General features: G+C 45.9%; 1 protein-coding gene across 1 annotated transcript in view; it reads right to left on the reverse strand.

Annotated features, from left to right (window-relative positions):
• Positions 1 to 17,260, reverse strand: part of LOC308584989 (cytochrome P450 2J2-like) — a 48,662-nt gene extending 31,402 nt beyond the window's left edge. Inside the window, exons 1-2 of the mRNA XM_081190411.1 lie at positions 16,945 to 17,260; positions 13,426 to 13,588 (exon numbers count right to left, since the gene is read on the reverse strand). Of these exons, the coding sequence (XP_081046537.1) occupies positions 13,426 to 13,588; positions 16,945 to 17,112 (331 nt within the window). The 5' untranslated portion in view covers positions 17,113 to 17,260. The remainder of the gene's footprint in view (positions 1 to 13,425; positions 13,589 to 16,944) is intronic.
• Positions 17,261 to 20,133: the final 2,873 nt, after the last annotated feature.

Consider the following 20,133-nt stretch of genomic DNA (forward strand, 5'->3'; position numbering starts at 1 on the left):
ATCAGCAGCACTGACCCGCCTCGATCCAGCTGTCTACGAAGATCATCTGTTAGGGCAACCAGAGCCGTCTCGGTCGCATGACCAGTGCGGAAGCCGGACTGGAATGGATCCAGAGCCGATGTTTCATCCAGAAACCCACCAAGCTGTTCAGCAACCACTCTCTCAATCACCTTACCCAGGAACGGAAGATTCGAAACCGGGCAGTAATTGGTTAGATATAAAGGATCTAATGATGTTTTCTTTAAGAGCGGGTGCACCACTGCCTCCTTCAGTTCCCCTGGGAATGACCCGGTGCCAAGGGACAAATTGATGATCTCCCCCCCAGGAGGGCCCGCAGCTCATCTGGACACGCTCTAATCAGCCAAGACGGGCATGGGTCAAGAGGACAGGTGGTGGGCTTTCCAGCTCGGAGGAGTCTGTCCACATCGGCTGGGGATATCCGGTCGAAGTGGTCCAATACTGGACCCGAGGACAGTCGAGGGGCCTCCAGTTCCTTTATTGTATCCAAATTGGCAGGGAGGCCATGGCGGAGCAACAAGACCTTCTCCGCAAAAAAGCTCGCAAATGCCTCACAGCTGTGTGTCAAATTGTTATTTAAATTTGGCTGTCCCTCAAGGGACGTTAAAGACCTAATTATACTAAATAATTGTGCCGGGCGAGAGCTAGCGGATGCAATGGAGGCTGAGAAGTAAGACTTCTTAGCAGCCTTCACCGGCATCTCATAGGTTTTCATAAAAGCCCTATAAGATATTCTTGAGGCTCCGTCACGGGCACCCCGCCATACTCACTCCAGCTGTCTGAGGTCCCGCTTCATTTTCCGGAGCTCCTCGGTAAACCAGGGAGCCCGGTTTCTGCGGGGTCTTTAAGCAGAGGCTTGACAACCATATGTCAGGAGTGCTCTGATGGTGTTTGCTGCTTGGCAGGGGGTTGGATTCGACTGCCCTTGTGGTCTCTTCCAACTCTATGATTCTATGATTCTATGAACTAGACAGGTTTGGGATTTTTACTGAGGGTGAATTCTGCACCATATTCTTGACAAGATGTAATGCATCAATGGTGGATATATTCTGCTTTGTTAATTCTTCTGCAACGCTGCCTGAACACTACTGCATTATTTCTGTCTGGGAAAACTATCTATATTGCAACAAAAGTGGGACAAAAATAAGTTTGTGCATTTGTAGTTTTCAGCAGAAAGTTAAAGGATGTGACAGAATGGAAATGAAACTGTATGATCACATCAAAATCTTTGCAGGCATAAATAGTATTGACAATGGAGTTGGATATAACCACCTTGAAAGTATTATGAGCACAAATCATGATGAATGTGCAATTAAAAAATGTTTTCTGGAGGAGCACTTAGCACCAGTAATAAACTGTGGAGTTAGTGATGGGAATTATTGGGCAGGCCATCCCCACAGTAACTCACATTGTGTCTTTCAGAGTGAATGTCCCTGTTCTTTGGAACTGCATTCAGAATATGACTCTGTACTTTCCCCCCAAAAAGGAAGACATTTTTTCCCCAACAAGCTTTCCCAGTCATGTACAAAGGTCACTTCAATAGGTGTATACCTTTTATAGTTTTAACCCATATTTAGTTGTTGTTGATTTTTGTACTGTTTTAAAACCTTTTATAATAAATAATAAATAATAATAAAAATTTTTTATTTATACCCCACCCTTCCCAGTTTCCCAGGGGGAGTTGGAAGGAAAATGGCGACGGAGGTAGCAGCCTAGCCAGAACCTCCTGTCATCAATTAAGCTTTCAATTAGGTTTTAGCCATCTTCTCACCCTATGTTTATATTTTTAGTCGTTACTTTCCCCCCCCCTCTGCTTTTAGCCCAATGGTTTATTGTTTTATTGTTTTATTATCTACTGTTTTATGGCTCAACTCGACTTAGAGTAACAAGGAACGCTAAAGAAGATAGATTGCAGTCTTTGCATCTAACACACAGCTTTCATCCATTGAAGGGAGGCACGAACACGCTGTATCGTCAAGGCTGAGGTAAATTATCCCCCTTTCCAAAAATATTTCCGCAGTGAGCGTTGAAAGCCTTAAAGCTGAGAACTAAAGACGGAAAAGGGAGCAGAAACCCTAGAGGCCATGGGGCAAGCATGAAACCTTGCTTGTAAAACAACCCTCCCCACCTTCCGAAGGTGGGAAACTGGAAGATAAACATAATCCGTCTTGTGAGCGAGACAAGTGAAGCCAAAAAACCCAGGACTAAGAGACTCCAGCAAACTGCTCCCAATTTGGGTCCCAGCCAACAAAATGGCTGGGGGATGTTCCACAGAGGGGGATGCGCTGGGACAACCGATCTCAGTGATCACGGGTAGGAGGAGGAGTTACGCTAAGACCAGACCATGTCATTACAGAGGAGGCAGGTTTAGTCATTGTCTGAGGACTATCCCTGCCTCCGGGTCTGGTCCTGACCGGACAGATACTAGAATCAGCAAGGGATACCCACATAACCTGAAGGTGCTGCTGTGCAATGCCAGGTCAATGATTCATAAGACCACTGCCATCCATGACTTGATCTTGGATGGAGGATTTGACCTGGCATGTGCAATAGAGACTTGGTTGGATGAAGCAGATGGGCCTGTTCTTGCCGCTGCTTGTCCACCAGGTTTCTCTTACGCACAGCAACCCAGGCCTTGTGGGCGGGGAGGGGGGGTTGCAGTGATTTTTAGGAAGTCATTAGTTTGCACCAGGCGTCCTATTGGGAATACCCAGTTCTCTGAGTGCATGTTCTGGAAGTTGGGCAATAGGGGCAGTACAGGATTCCTTTTGGTGTAACGACCTCCCCACTGCACCAAGGATTCCCTGCCCGAGCTGCTTCAGGTTGTGGCGGATGTTCTCCTGGAGACACCTAGTTTGTTGTCCTGGGGGATTTTAATATCCATGCCGACACGACCTTACAAGGGGCCATTCGGGACTTCATGGAAAGCATGGCCTCCATGGGGCTGTCCCTGAATAAGTTTGGCCCAACCCATAGCCGCGGACATGCCTTGGACCTGGTGTTTACCTCCATGGATGTTGGTGTTCTGACACTAAGTAAAAGCGAAACAAAAGAAGTGCCATGGTCAGACCACTTCCTAGTGCAACTTGACTTCTCCGCGACCCTTCCCCTCTGCAGGGAGGTGGGACCGATTCGGATGGTCCGCCCCCGCCACTTAATGGATCCAAATGGTTTCCAGAGAGCGGTAGGGGATGCTTTATCCCATGTTGATGGCCTTTCAGCTGATTCCCTGGTGGCCCGCTGGAATGTGGAGTTAACCAGTGCTATTGACTGTTTGGCTCCGAAGCGCCCTCTCCGATTGCATGGAGCCCGGACAGCCCCGTGGTTTTCCACGGATCTGAGGGCGATGAAACAATCATTGAGACGGCTAGAGCGCCGGTGGCGGATGACCCATTCTGAAGCTGACCGGACACAGGTTAGAGCTCAGTGTCGAGCCTACCAAGTGGCGGTAGCGACGGCGAAGAAGGCTTTCTTCGCCGCCTCTATTGCATCTGCAGAAAACAGCAGCAGGAGACTTTTTCAGGTGGTCTGCAATTTAGCGGAACCACCTGCTACATCGGGGCCCAGTACGGGCCACATGATCTGTGGGAGTCAGAACTTAAGAGGTTAAGTTGTTCCCATGATGCCTCAACATTCTGACGTCAGCTTTGGAAGCTGGGAGGAGTTTTTCTGTCTGTTCCTCTCGGTCTTTGAGAGAGAAGGACGCAGTTTGTCATGGCTGCGAGAAGTCCTGGAGTTTTCTGAGAAATGATGCAATAAAGAGCTGTAAATGGATAATCTGGTGCTCTGTGTATTTGTCGGAAGCTACGTGACAGCTTTGCCGCTGTGTTTAACTCTGCTAGGCGTGACTGGAAGAAGCAGACGTCGCAGCTGAGTGGAAGCATGCCGGACCGCTGTAAAGAGCTAAGTTGGATCGTAAACCAATTAGCAGGTCACGCCCTAATCAATAAATCCACAGGTTATGGAGCCGTAATTACCGCTTGTAAAGCTGTCGCTGGAGGCTGCCGGAATGCTTTGAAGTCTGCGTTGGGAGGCAGTGGAGTTGACGGAAGCGAAGGCCTGTATCTGAGGCAAGCAAGCTAGCTGAAAGACACTGTGCTGAATGCTGCAGTGCTGAGAGCAGCAAGAAATCGTTTCTCCACGGACAGGAGCCCGGAAGAGCTGGTGACCAAGTGAGTATAGCTTGGGGCGCCTGGGGAGAACGGGAAACCTGGGTCAGGAGGGTGAGAGCCTGGTTTTGGGCAACTGGCCTGTGGGAAGTATGCAAGAAAGAGCCGTCCCCAGCCAAACCAGCTGCTGCTGAAAGTGCAGGGCTGGTGGACAGAGATGCAGTAAAGCTGCAGTCTGCTTTTCTGGAGGAGAAAATGCAGAGAGAGAAAGCTATGAGAGCTGAGATCTGCATGTTGAGAGCAAGCGTACATGCTAAGCTGTTGCCGCATTTGGAAGGCATTGAGTCGGCCTGTGAAGCCTGGAAAGTGCTGAGGGGTTTGTGTCAAAGCTCAGCAGGAGGCCAGGAGCAGGATGATGCCGAGTGCTCAGCCAGAAGCCCTGATTTTACAGCCTCACGGAGTGCTGTTCGAGGTATCGGGGGGGCAGAGAAGCCCAAAAGCCAGTTTGGAAAAGTTTCCACTGTGTGTGACGAGGGGAAGTGCCATTTCAGAGGGGGCGGAGCTGCTGGCCCGGAAGCTTTGCTAGCTGAGAGCTCACCCCAGGCTTTTTCTGTTCGTCGGTGCTACGTTTGTAATTCAACGGAACATCTGCGTCGTAATTGCCCCCACTGGAGCAAGGAGGCAAGGCAGGATGTTGTCAAGGTCAACTCCCATGGGAACCAGTCGGGTTTCCATGGCAACCAGCCTGGGAGAACAGCCAGGCGTGGGACTGAGTCAGGTGGACATGACAAACACCAGGAGGAGACTTATCAAATAACAGCCAGTCTGGCATTGTTTGAGGACAGCTGTGAGAAAGGCTCTGAGTTTTGTTTTGTGATAGACTCTGCAGCTAATCGCAATTTGATTCCAGAGACCCCTGCTGTCGAGATGTGGAATTGCAGGGCAGTTCCGGTCGGAAAAACTGTACTTTTCGCAAATGGACAGAAACGAAATGTGACTAACATTGCAAATGTTTCTATTTCTATTTTGCAGGAGCAGTTGGAGTGTTGTACCGTCCCAGGGATACACCACTGTCTTTTGTCTGTGCCTTATTTGTTAAAGAAGGGGTTTAAGGTTTGTTTCGAGGATGCTGCCTGCACAATCTCCAAAGGAGGGAGGATACTTGCCAAGGTTAAAAAGGGGCAGAATGATCTCTTCATTCTTAAAACGTCTCTGGAGGGTGAGGGGAAGGTTGAGAAAGCACAAGCCCTGCGTGCTACAGTTCCCACTCGTGTCATGTGCCCATGTTTGGCATGCTAGGACAGCTCATGGTTCTTTAGAAAAACTACAGACGCTGCCTGAGGTCGCCAAAGGTTGTCACATTGTTGAATGTGGATGTGCGATAGATTGTGAAGCATGCAGGCAGGCAAAGGTAAAAGGGTGCAGTTACCCAAAGGTGGAGAGGGTAACCACAATACCCTTTGAACTGGTTCACATAGATCTATTGGGTCCCGTAAAGGAACCAAGTCTGGGAGGGGCCAGGTTTCTGCTGACGATGCAGGATAGCTTTACGCAGAACACCTGGACTCTTGGGCTCAAATCCAAAGAAGATGCAGCTCAGCTGATCAAAGGTTAGATTGAGGAGGTGGAACTAAGGTTCTCCACCAAAGTGCAAGCAGTCACCAGTAACAGAGGTGCTGAGTTTACAGGATCTGCTTTGCAGAAGTTCTTTCGCAAGAAAGGGATACGTCACACAGTGACTTCACCCAATCAGAGGGGGGTGGCAGAGCTTAGATGTGAGGCTCTGGTCAAGGCTGCGAAGGTGTTGCTGGGGGATTCTGGGTTGCCACCAAAGTTTTGGCTGGAGGCAATCAGATATGTGGGCTTCACCTGGAATCGTACCTACAATTCAATGATAGGTGACACACCCTTTGGTTTGTTGCATGGCAGGAAACCCCAGATTCATTTTCTGCGCACGTTTGGTTCGGACGCATCTGTGCCGGTGCCTAAAGCTTTGCAAGGGCCAGATGGATCCAAGTTCCGGAAAATGATCTTCTGTGGGTATGAGCCAGCAGCGCGTGCATGGAGGTTTGCGTTCCCATCAGGTGATCAGAGTAAGGTGCTGATCAGCAAACACGCTGAGTTCTATGAACAGGATGAAAGGTCATCTGGTACGTAGGCTGAGACCCTATCTGCCTGCGGACTGTCTCGCCAGAGTGGTGCATGCTCTGGTTATCTCCCGCTTGGACTACTGCAATGCGCTCTACGTGGGGCTACCTTTGAAGGTGACCCAGAAACTACAACTAATCCAGAATGCAGCAGCCAGACTGGTGACTGGGAACGGCCGCCGAGACCATATAACACCGGTCTTGAAAGACCTACATTGGCTCCCAGTACGTTTCCGAGCACAATTCAAAGTGTTGGTGCTGACCTGTAAAGCTCTAAACGGCCTTGGTCCAGTATACCTGAAGGAGCGTCTCCACCTCCATCGTTCTACCCGGACACTGAGGTCCAGCACCGAGGGCCTTCTGGCGGTTCCCTCACTGCGAGAAGCCAAGTTACAGGGAACCAGGCAGAGGGCCTTCTCGGTAGTGGCGCCCTCCCTGTGGAACGCCCTCCCACCAGATGTCAAAGAGAACAACAACTACCAGAGTTTTAGAAGACATCTTAAGGCAGCCCTGTTTAGGGAAGCTTTTAATGTTTGATGTATCATAGTATTTTAATATTCTTTTGGAAGCCGCCCAGAGTGGCGGGGGAAACCCAGCCAGATGGGCGGGGTATAAATAATATATTATTATTATTATTATTATTATTATTATTATTATTATTATTATTATTATTATTACCTTTTCCCACGCTCAATATGGTCCTTACAAGAAAGAACTATATGGACCTGGGAATTGCACCAATATCACCCCAGGGGGAGTGGGAGCCCCGAAGGAAGCAAAGTAAAATCACCAATTACTTCCCCCATAAAGAAGGGAGTAAGAATCCACAGCACGAGAGCACCCCAAAAGAAATTGCCCCTACTGTGCTGGATTGGTCATTACAACGCAAAGACTTACAAACTGAGCTTGAAAGACCAAATTATTCCATGAGCTGGGCGCAGGAATTGGACCTAGCTGAGAACGCCCTGATGACCAATTCCCCCAACCCCAATAACCTCGAGCACCAAAAATCAACCCAGAATCTCAGGGAAGACCAGCAAGACCCTCAGAATCTCAGGGGAAACCAGCAAGACCCTCAGCCCACAGCAATTGCCAACAGCATAGAAGATAGGGGTGACCAGTTACACGATCAAATAGATCAGATACGCACAGACCTCTACAACATAAAAAACTTCCTAGCAGTAACAAATGGCCTACTCCTGACGCTTGTGGAGAATTTCAAACAAGTAAAAAGAGCCACAGATCAGTCCTTGGACTCAGAGGCTAGAATCCACATACCACCCAAAAAGAACTCACGCAAAAGAAAATTGGAACCCAAGATGAAGAAAACTAAAAACATCAAAAAAATTAAGCTGTCCAAAAAAACCCAACACATCAGTAAAAAACAGTGGCAGAAACTCTTCAACTTATTATCATCACCTCCTATATCCACAAAAAAAATCAAAGCTCAAGGCACCAAAGAGTTCGACAAGGGAGACTCGCCAAAGACCAAACCCCTCCCCATATGTGAAAATAATTCCCCAAGTACATTCAAACAAATAAGCCCCCCCATGGCTGTTCTCCCCCTGTGTTCGCCCAGCCTGACAAAAGCAACCAAACTACAGCTGGATGTTCCTGTCTTGAATCCACCCAGGACCCCTGTAGCAACTGCAAACAGAAGTAAGTCGGGGATCTCCAATATAGACAGGAACCCGCGGGAACTCCAAGCCCGCAGTAGAAAGAAAGAATGGATCCTGGTCCTAAGCCCGGAAAAGATGGTATTCACGAACTATCCAAAACTACTGGGTCCTCGCACAGGGACAGACCGCGTGAGGCACCTGCTGACTATTATAAACAACATTCTACCTGGGGCAGTTAAAGCAACTGACATAGACAGTATTGACTACCTATATCAAGATGGACATTCAGTCCGTGCCTTGATCACTTTCACAGATCATAATCTGGTCAACTTCATCTTTAGAACAAGAAATCTATTTTTAAAGAAAGGAATAGATTTATTAAGAATCTTTGAAAACAGAGCCCCGCTAACCTCCCTACTGGCGGCCAAGGGGGTAGGGAGACCAGGAACAGAGGTACAAAACAATAGAGTGCACATGCAACAAAACCAGCAAAACCAGAGCCTAGTGCACCAGCAGGAAAACATAGCTCCTACTGAGACTCAACTTCATTTGAACGACAGAGAGGACTCTTTTTCCATAGAAGAACATGCCCTAATAAATCGGTTCTGGTCACTGCAGATGCCAGCCCAAAATGAAATCTTGGTCAGACTGGACATCCTGAGAAGCAGACTGACCAAAAAGGAGGTCCATGTTGAGACTACGGAAGGCTCACACATACGGCCTATATCCCCCAAGTGCCTAGTGGACAAGAGGACAGTAGGAGGCGCCTTTAAATGTGTAGATTCGGAAGACCAATCGCAGCCCCCGGTGGTGTATGGTAAGGCAAAACCAAAACAGACTGTCACATCCCTGAGTACCTGGTTCAACTATCTAAAACTCTCCCCAAATGAATCAGCAACTCCGCCAAGTCCAAACCACCCCCTTAAGTCCCCAAGAGCTATGGATAATCATTCCCTTATGCAGCAGATGCCTATTGACAAACTTAATGGGAGTGTTTTTTTAGATGTAAAGGGGTCACTGGACACCGTGGACCCAACAAATCTACACCATGGAGGGACAGAGAATTAAAGCTGCTGTCCTGGAACATTGCAGGATGGCGCGCTAAGAAAAACAATCAACAACTTGCAATGTTCCTTAAGCGATTCGATATCATCCTCCTGCAGGAGACCTGGCACAGCGACCCCATTCTGTTCAATGGGTATTCTTGTCACTCCCTATTTGCTACTCCATCTGTGAGGGGAGGTAGGCCTAGTGGAGGTTTAGCTAGCCTTATCTCCACAGAGCTTGAACATTCCTTAAAAGCCCTCCCAAACTGCAATTCACTCGCCACGGCAGTCCTACTCAAATTTAAGAGAGATGCACTGGTAGTGGTCAATGTCTATCTGCCCCCCTGCCAAAAAAAATCTATAGTGAAAGCTAACTGGGCAGAGTTAGAGGCATTTCTAGAGTCCATAGAATCTTCCCACCCTTCTACACCGATTATAATTGGGGGGGGATTTCAACGCCCGTATGGGAATTGATGACAACAATCTTTATAGCCAATATAATCAGATGCAGGACCCTGAAAGTCCAACCGAAGCAGGCGTTTCACGACTTTCTAAAGACAATAAATGCAACTTCTCAGGGCTATGTCTAGCCCAGGTCGCAAAAAGAAGGGAGCTGATGATAATAAATGGTAGTAAGGAAGAGGATGGCCCCGGGGAGTATACCCATTTTTCAAAGATGGGAGGAAGTGTGATAGACTATATTCTGATATCAAGATTCGCCTATAACTCTGTGTCAAAGTTTCAAGTGGGACATAACACCGAAAGTGACCATCTCCCACTAATTCTAGCTCTCAATGGCCCATCGTTTAACAAACCCACGGCTAACCTTTACTACACCCCCATCGTTAATCTGGGATCACTGGCCCCCAGAAGAATTAAATGGATCCCTATGCTCAATACAGAGATAACTCATCTCCTCCATTCGGAAGACGTGAAGACCATCTACACAGCCATTGTATCAGCTAATACTGGGGAAAAGGCCATGGACTCGTTCAACGAGTTATTAGCAAGACTAAAGACCTTTCTAACAACTGAGAGACTTAATTCTGTTACAAAGCGGGCAAAGGATCAAGAGAGATGGTTTGATTTGGAGTGTAGACAAGCAAGGAAACGTCTGAGATCAACCTACCGGAACTACAGAAACACCGGAGCACCCTTGCTATTTATGGCTTACATCGATTTAAGACGAAACTATAAACAGCTATTAAAGGCAAAAAAACAAAAAGCTGAGAGATTGGCCTGGTGTAACTTAGTGAAGGCCTCGAATGAGAAAGATTCAACCTCCTTCTGGCGTACCATTAGGGGGCTCCTGGGCCAAGAGCGGATTGGTCCCACATGTACTGTAGAACCCCAGGAGTGGATGAAATATTTCCAAACCCTCTTCTTCGACGACAAAGCTCAGAACAATGATCCAAGTGCCTACTCCGAGAACTTACCATATTGGCCTCCTGTCTCCATAGAGGAGGTGGGGAACCTAATTGCCCAACTGAAAAACAACAAAGCCCCGGGCATAGACCACATTCCAGCAGAGCTCATGAAGAACAATATCAGTTGGTGGGCTCCTTTAATGGCGTCAATATTCACATACATCGATTCAACAGGCATAATCCCTGGCTCCTGGACAGAGGCAGTAATCATTCCAATCTATAAAAAGGGTCCTATGGCAGATCCAGCGAGCTATAGACCCATTAGCCTCCTTACTATCCCCAGCAAATTGTATGCCAAACACCTCCACATCAAACTAATTGACTGGATGGAAACGGAGGCAGTTCTGGCAGAGGAGCAAGCCGGCTTCAGACAGGGCAGAACAACAATAGACCATTGTTTCGTATTAGCACATCTCATTGATAAATACGCCAATAAAACACGTGGGATTCTATACACAGCATTTATTGACCTGAAGGCGGCCTTTGACTCGATCTCACGAGTCAAACTTTGGGCTAAACTCAATGTTACCAACATTGATAAAAGATTACTATTCTTGATAAAAAGCCTATATAAAGACTCCAAGTTATATGTAAGAACCTCAGTAAATGGGCAACTAATTGGCCCTGTATCAGCCACCAAAGGAGTCAAGCAGGGCTGTATTTTAGCTCCGGCCTTATTCAACTTATATATAAACGACATGGTCAAATACCTAACATCCCCGGAGTTTCATGCCCCCAAACTGGCCGAAAAACCAATTTCAGTACTCCTCTATGCGGACGACGCGGTTCTCTTATCACGAACTAAAGTAGGCCTCAAAAGGCTACTAAGAGAATTCTCAGCCTACTGCAGGAGAGATCAAATGGTGGTTAATCACCAAAAAACCAAAGTCATGGTCTTCGCTAGGAGACACAGACATCATAGATGGGAGATGGACAATCAGCCAATAGAACAGGTCAAAATTTTCAAATACCTAGGAGTGGTTTTCCAGTCAACAGGGGTCTGGGAGGCCCATCATAAATATGCTAGGGGAAAAGCATCTCAAAGCGCCAAAATACTGTCTCGCTTTTACTTTACGAAAGGGGGCAGACATATCCCAGCAGCTCTGGAGGTCTTTCAAGCAAAACCCTTGGCGCAATTACTCTACGGGGCCCAAATCTGGACGGGAAATCATTGCCGCACACTTGAAACGGTCCAGTCTAAATTCTTAAGACAGATTCTAGCCATTCCACCATGCGCACCAAATGCGGCCCTACGGCTGGAGACTGGCCTCCTCTCCGTTGAAACCCGAACCTGGTTAAGAACATTTAACTATTGGCTTCGCTTAAATTTAAACCCATCCGGACTACTACCTCTAGTAGCACGAGATGCACATAGAAGTCGGTGGTCCAAAGTAGTGCATCAAAAACTACTTATATGTGGCCTCCAAGCACAGCATCTCCTGAAAATGGGTCTCCCCAAGGCAAAAACTATTATTGATCAGCGCATGAAGGATATTGAGCAGCAAAATAATCTGGCCTATATTAAGAAATTTAGTGCTTGGTATGCTTATCTGTCTCCCTCCCACTTTGATTTTGGGGACCTTATTTGTCTACCTTAATCATTCCAAAACTCAGACAGGCCTTTACACTGGCCAGACTAAATATGTTACCCTCGGCTGTTCTTGAGGGTAGATATCAAGGAACTTCATTCGAGAACCGGCTCTGCCCCTGTGGAGCTGGCTGCGTGGAGACTGTGTCACACGTTCTCTTGTCTTGCTCCCTATATAAAGATCTCAGGGACGAGACCATCGCACCGCTCCTGTCTGCCATCCCGGGCCACTCTTGTGAAGCCCAACTGTTCTCACTCCTGGCCGACCAGAACGGCTCGACAACAGAGAAGGTTGCCAAATTTGTCGAGAGAGCAATGAGACTGAGAGCTGCTACCTGAGTGACATTAGCGTCATCGCCCAGATTCCTCTCCTAGGATCTTACTATTATTATCGTTATGTTTTGCTACTATTATTTTGTCATCCCCTAAAATGTATTTTATATAATTGACTTTTTAGTTTTATTCTTTGTATATCGTATTGTTGTTTTATTGCTATGGCCGATGGCTGACGCAAATAAAGATTCATTCATTCATTCCCAGTTTCCCAGAAAACTGGGCTCAGGGCAGCTAACAACAAATTTAAAACACTTAATTGATGCAACAAAAAACCAGCATAAAATACAATATAAAACGTGAATAACAATAAATTCAGAATTCAAAAACCAATTTAGGGGGGAAATCCAGCCAATAAACATTAGATGATCAGCGGGGTATCTGGCTAAATTAGTCCCATTTGGGCCAGAGAGGAGACCAGGGGAGAATTAGCTGTGGGATCCCAGAGCGGGTAATCTTCATAAAAAGGGGAGGGGAGGGGAGGAAGGGGAATAAAAGATCAGGCTAAGTTCAAATTGAAAGCCAGGCAGAATAGCTCTGTCTTACAGGCCCTGCGGAAGGAAGTTAAATCCTGCAGGGCCCTGGTCTCATGAGACAGAGCATTCCACCAGGTCAGAGCCATCACTGAGAAGGCCCTGGCCCTGGTGGAGGATAATCTGACTTACTTAGGGCAAGGGACCTCTAAACTATGATTATTCATAGTTTAAACTGTTTTTATATCTCTGTAAGGTGCCTTGAGACATACATGCAAGAAGCAATTCATAATGTATAATGATGATAGTAACTATGTGATTGCAAAGTTCACATGTTATATTTGCCACATGAGTCCATGCCCAAAACATGTTGGAAGAGCTTGTTGAGAGAAGTAGTGTGTTGTGTTTCTTAGAGATGTCATAATCAATCAAATCTTCACATGTACTGAAGCCAGGTTTTCATGCACCCAAATGAACGTGTCATTTGATAGCATGAGGACTAGCCACTCTGAATGACCTCAGCCCCTGGGGGTTGGCTCCTAGGTAATGCATTTCCTGTTGTGTGCAGCAGTAATAGAGAACCTTTGTTCTGTTTTTCTGGACAGCCCTTTAAATGTTTCATCTTCAGAAAATACCAGTAGAAATTCTTATTCTTCACTACTTACCCTTCCCTTTTATCAGAGTCCTAAGTAAAGGAGTCTCTGGTCGCTCATCTAATTCCTCAGAGTGGTCAATGAGCGCTTCTTTCACTGCTTGGAATCCAGACAGTACTACAATGGGTAGATGTCCTAACCATATGGTGTAAATATTTCCATGTTGCTTTCCCAGCTACCATTTGGTTCAAAAGAGAAGAGAGGAATGATGTGTTCAAAAAATGCAGTTGGATAGTTCAACTTAAAACGAGAACGTCATCCTCCCTCAACTCTGCAGTTTTTCACTATGTGCAGTCATCTTGCTATCATCTTTTCCCCTCCTCCTCCTCCTCCTCCTCCCCTTCCTCCCTCCTTCCCTCCCTCCCTCCCTCCCATAATTCCAACCCATTTGTTTTACTCCCTCCTAGCTATGTTGCCTCTGCCTAGGATCAGAGCAGCAGAGACACTTTATAGTAACCAGCCCTCCTGCGACAGACAAGAAGATACACAAGTCATTGCCAGAAAATGATCTTGCCACAATCTTTGTGTGTGCAGGGATGTGGAACCTGTAGCCCACCAGATGCTTTTGAACTAGCACTCCCACCATCCCTGACTATTGGCCATGGTGGTTGGGGCAGATGGGCATTGTAGTCCAAAACATCTGGAGGGTACCAGGTTGGCATAGGCTGGGCTAGAGTCCTGGGTCAGGTTTCAGACCCACGGTGGGTTACAGCAGGAGCATCACCAGCATGCAAATATATGGCAAGGAATTAAGATGATACATGTCTGGGCTAGAGAATATTACCAATTCCAATGTTTTAAAAGTTAATATGCTCATATCTGATGGTTGAGTAATATTGTATTTTTTGAAGAGTTTTTGCTGAAAAAAGGCTCAAATTGTATTTAAGAAACAAACAGATAAAATAAATTATGGTCTGACAAATAGTAAATGCTTGCGGAGGAGGCAATGGAAAGGTGCCTGTTCTGTTTGTCTCTTGTCTTCTCTAGTTACACGTGAGCTGCTGCTGAGAAAGGCTGATGTGCTCCTGCTTCATTGCCAATTGAACTTGTTGCCCTTCCGTCTGTTGGAAGGGGAGAAGTACACAGCATTCTAGGCCAGGGATGTCCAACAGGTAGATCATGATCTACTAGAAGATTGTGGTGTGTCTGTGGTAGATCTTGGGGGGGCCCTGAACCCTCCTGAAAGCTCAAGAACTTTGGCTCCCTAAAAAAGCTCAACAAATTTGGTAGATCACTGCCAGTTTTTTTATAGTGGGAGTAGATCTCAGTCTCTTGAAAGTTGGACATACCTGTTCTAGGCCATGTTGCAACATGCAGTAGAACGAAAGGAAGACAAGATCAAGAACATAATGTGATAAGCTGTTTTATTAATTCAGCTTCTTGTGTTACACAGTGTGTTTTGGAGATAAGAGCCCTTCAACCAGCAGCTATGAACAACACACATTAAAACTAATATAAAGGGGCAAGATTCCGATTAATACTGAAAAGCACAAAACCATACAAAGTAGGATAATGGCAGCATGGGTAGCTATGTGAAATCAGGGGGAAACACAAGGCAACATAAAATGTTGTTGTATTTTCAATTTGTAAGTGGTAGCAAGATTTCCTTTCCAAGTGCCATCAGTTTCATAGCTTTCTAAATGACTCTCTGAAGCTGATTTCACAGCCCTGGCCTTGTAATCTTGGAGAGAGTATTACCTGGAGATTAACACTTACTGTAGGATTGCCATACATAGGGAAAATTCCTGACGTGTCCTAACAGGAATTGGCAAAATGTCAGGGAACACCCAGATGTATGGCAACCCAACGGAAAAGGCTCAACAATTTCCTAAAAAATGGCAATCCTAGTTTACCGCAGAGATCCTTTAAGAAAATTTTGGTATTTTAGTTTATAATTTGTTTTTTATAAGTGCTTCTGGTTTGAGTGAAAAAGATTGACTAGTGCATGGAGGTTAGTGCCTGTTGAGAGGCTGCTGTGAATGAAGGCTGTGGTCCGTCTTTTTTCTGTAATAATATTTTATTCTTTTTTCATATAGAAAGTTACATTTGTTAACCTTGGTAACTTCAAGGTAAGATTACTTGCAATGTGTTATACATAGGGCTGCCTCTGAAGACAGTTTGGAAACTTCAACTACTGCAGAATTCAGTGGCCAGGTTGCTCACCGGAACAAGAGCAGATTACATCACTCCTGGTCCGGCTGCACCAGCTACCAATTAGTTTCTGGACCCAATTCAAAGTGCTGGTTTTGACCTACAAAGCCTTAAATGGCTCAGAACCACAATACCTCAAGGACCACCTCTTTCGATATTATCTTACCCGGACCTGAAATCATCTTCTGAGGCCCTTCCTTGTGTTCCTCCTCCATAAGAGGTCCAGAGGGTGGCAACACAAGAATGGACCTGCTCTGCAGTGACTCCCCGTCTGTGGAATTCTCTCGCCAAGGAAGTTCACCTGGCAAAACCTTCCTTTTTAACTAGGCCTTTGGTTGATTTCATTGACATCCTATGCCCTTTTAAATTGTGGTTCTTTTTTGTGGCAGTGGGGGGGTGTTATTGGGTGGTGGTTAATAATAATAATAATAATAATAATAATAATAATAATAATAATAATAATAATAACATTCCAATTAACAAACCAATTGGAATATAGAAATTTTCCATATATAAAGTTACATTTGTTACTCAACAATAATACAGTGGTACCTCAGCTTACATACGCTTCAGGTTACATACGCTTCAGGTTACAGACACTGCTAACCTAGAAATAGTACCTCAGGTTAAGATCTTTGCTTCAGGATGAGAACAGAAATCGTGCTCTGGCGGCGCAGCAACAGAAGGCCCCATTAGCTAAAGTGGTGCTTCAGGTTAAGAACAGTTTCAGGTTATGAATGGACCTCCGGAATGAATTAAGTACTTAAACCGAGGTACCACTATATTCCAATTCAACAAAACAAGTGATTTCCCACTCACCCAATATCAATGTTTATAACTCGAATTACATATGATTGCATTTTAAAGTTCCATCTTATCTAATTTCATCCTCTCCAACATGTTTCTTAATATATTCCGCTGTTTTCTTACACTTCAAACCCCGCTGTGGTCATTGCATATGGGAAATAACTTTTTATATAGACCGGAAAGGTTTCCTAATCTTCTTTAAAAGATTCTAAATTTGTATATTTTATCAATTTTTGCCCTCTCTGCATATTCCAAGATTTTCATAAAGCATTCTTCCTTTGAGGGTGTTCTCTCCTCCTTCCTCAGTTTAACAGCATACAATAAATATTTTTGATCTGTAGTTTTTAATGCGTATTTTCAACTTTTATATGGTTTTGTGCTTTTCAATATTAATAATAATACTATTAACATTATTACTATTATTTGTACTTCTTACAGCTTCTGACAACGGAGGCTTATGGCATTTACCATTTTAATCCATTGTATCGTTGAAGCTGAAATATCACAATTGTTGGGGGAAATAGATAAAAGAATTGCTGGCATCAGACTGAGTTATTACGAAGCAATAAGTACCTGAATGAGAGTATTTTCATCCATCTTGAATCCAAACAACCATGTGGCTCCAATGAGAGGAAGCTGGAGAAGTCCTGGGGGATAATGCCTGCGTGACCAGAGCTGTTTCAGGTAGTGCAGAATCAGAAGAGGCACCAGCAGAGCAATCAAAAGTGCCCATACCTCCATCCTTCTCTTGCTGTCTCTTTCTCCTTATTTTTTTCTAGGTTGCCTGGTCAGGTTCAACTCACTTTCTCTAAGGAGTTTTTGCTTTCATCAAAGACATCAGCAGTATTCTCTGTTTTTATATGCTCAGTTATTAAAAACAAATAAGCAGCAAGGGGAGCAACAAGGGGTGCGACACCATTTGTAAGTAGACTTGGAATGTGATACAGTCGAACACTAGTACAATCAAATGCTATAATCATTTTAATATGTGTCACACAGATGAGACAAAGTGTACTTTATATTAGGCACATTGAACTCCCAAGAGACTGTGATCTACTTCCAGTACCCCGAGAGTATTTAATATGGGTATCTTTCCCTCTTATGGAATTGCTACTTCTCGTAACCTGTGCCTTGGGAAGGTACCAATCTGATGTAGGCATCAAAGCCTTCAGAAAGAACTCTGAGTTCAAGCTCTTATTAATCCAGCAATGAGGGCCAGGATAGTAAATGCATTACAATTGCAAAAGCCAACAAACTTCTACCTGCAGTTGAATCGAACCACAGTGCAGTACAATTGCTACTTCCACAGAGCACTTGCTAGTTGCAATCCATCAGAGGTGCCAACTTGAATAAAATATGAGGAAGGGGGCAAGTGAGCCCCACCTCGCATAATCAATCACATAATGTGGCTCACGTCCACCATTAGAATGGCAATTGCCATGAACTTTGGCGGAGCCAGGCCCCTTCACATATTTTAGAGGGGCACTGAAGGGACCTCAGCCCCTAGTTCTTCGCTTCTAGGTAACCTATTTCCTGTTGAGTGCAACAATAATAGAGAACCTTTGTTCTGGACAGCCCTTTAAATGTTTTCTCATAGTCATGAGGAAAGGAGTCTGTGGTCGCTCGTCTAATTCTTCAGATGGCAAGGCAGCACACCCCCAGAGATGCCTCCTGTTGGCATTCCACTGCCCACAACAGCTGTCACAGCCTGCCTTGTGGGTGGACTGGCCCTCTGGTTCATAGCTGGTTATGATAAGAAACCCACACACATTTTCCTGTATTTACAGCGGTAGCTGCTGGTGCTAGATTTCAGGATCTGTGGGTTGGCATAATAACCCAATACTGGCATGAAGAGAGGGGTCGAATGGAAACTCTGGCAGCAGATATTCAAAATGTGTGCTACATATTTCACTGCCTAATGGTCACCACCATATAATAGTCAAGCTCCTTTTTTCAAATCATTCCCAAAGCATTCACCACATAATGGTCACAGGGCATTGTAAGCGTGCATGAGAATGCCTTGCCCCAATTCAGACTACCTATTATCCTTCCTGTACCTGTTCACACATATTCTGTGCATCCTAATCACACCAAAAACAGTTAGTAACAAGTAATAAGCAATATAAACATAATTATATTTCTTCATAAACACTGTTTCCTCGATTAAGGGTCATGCTTTGGTTTTTCACCAATAATCGTCGCAACCCCCTTTTTTGAAAAGAATAATTGGCATAAAAATGTGACAATTATGGTGAAATATGGTACTTAACACTAAACATATTTAACCATTCGTTTGTCATCATGATAAGCATTGTTCAAAGAGGGAAGGATGAAAATATATTTTGGCCTTTCTAGTATGTGAAGATGGATGAGACGGGAATTTGAAGTCATACTCTAGTTTAAGAGCATTTTGTTTAGGATTATCTGTTTTCTCAGTCCACATTTGAATGTCAGATGAACATCAATCCAAAATAATTTATGTACAGAAGGAATGCTCCAAAGCAAGACCCCTTAACACACTTCAGTTTCCAGTCCTTTAAGCTCACATTTCCTAGCCATTTCTATAGATGCTTATGGATGGATGTCAACCCACTTTAGCATCTAAATTGACTTTGAGAAATATTTGGGGGGGAACTCAATGCCATTTTCAACTGAGATTCAGGAAAAAAGATGCTGGTTTCCAGGCAAGAGATTAGTATTCACTTATAACAGGGAAAGCGTGTTCTCCCTAGCCAGAGAGCATGTGTTGCGGTTGGGGAAACATGCCACCCTGCCATGGCTAGGCAGATTTGGAGAGAACCCAAGCCTTCTAAAGGGTTAAGATTGGGTTGCTGGGGAGTTTTGTATGTTGCCAAATTCAGAGGAGGGGTTAGAGTCTATAAATATAAGGGGCCAGAGGTTGGAATTCCTCTTGGCTGTTTTGCTTCGGATCAGGAGCTGCACTGAGACGGTTGTATACTCGCTTTGCTTTCGATTTCATAGGGCCTACCTTAGAATTCGAGCTTTTTCGTCCTTCCCCTTGTCTTAATTGATTTATTCCTTCCCTTCCTATTACCCTCGTCTCACTTGATTTCTTCCTTCCCCTTCCCCCCCTTCCCTCCCTTTCCTCCCATTGGATGTTTTACCCTCCTTTTAGTTTTCTGTCTGTAATTTAAAATCGGTCTATAGCCACAGGCTTGAGGGTGGGTCCCCCCCCCGGCCTGCCAGGGCCTGCCTTGGCCTGGGCACCTGGTTCTTCACGGCGTTGAGGGCCCTTCCCTGTAAAGGAAGAAATTGTTTGCCTTTTACCTGTTGCAGCTCCCAGGCGCCGAGGGAGGACGGTTTCGGTTTCCCTGGCCTCTTCACGGGGCCGCCGCAGCGCCTGCCACGTGGGGGGTCCCCCCCTTTTTTTGGATCTCGGGGGTTGCCGGTGGCGCCGAGCGGGGGAATTTATCCCCGCCGTTGGGCCTTGCCGCGAGCGGCGCGGCAGCGCAGGCAGCCTTGTAGGGCCATCGGCCTGGGCGGCAGTAGCGCCGCTGAAGACGGTGCGGCGCCGCCGAGAGGCCAGGCTTCTTTCTTTGCCTGGCTTCCCCTCCACATTTATTCAAGCTCGTAGGGCCGCTTCCCGGGATCGGGAGTGGCGGCCCATGCTTGCGCCCGCCACTTTGCCTACATTCCCGCCGCTTGGCCTTGGCGCGAGCGGCGCGGGAGCGTGGGCGGCTAAATCGCTGGGGGGATCGGCCTGGGAGGCGGCAGTGTTGCTGAGCCGGCGCAGCGGCGCCG

Source organism: Podarcis bocagei, assembly GCF_964188305.1.
Source record: "Podarcis bocagei genome assembly, chromosome: 4".
NCBI classification, from domain to species: Eukaryota; Metazoa; Chordata; class Lepidosauria; order Squamata; family Lacertidae; genus Podarcis; species Podarcis bocagei.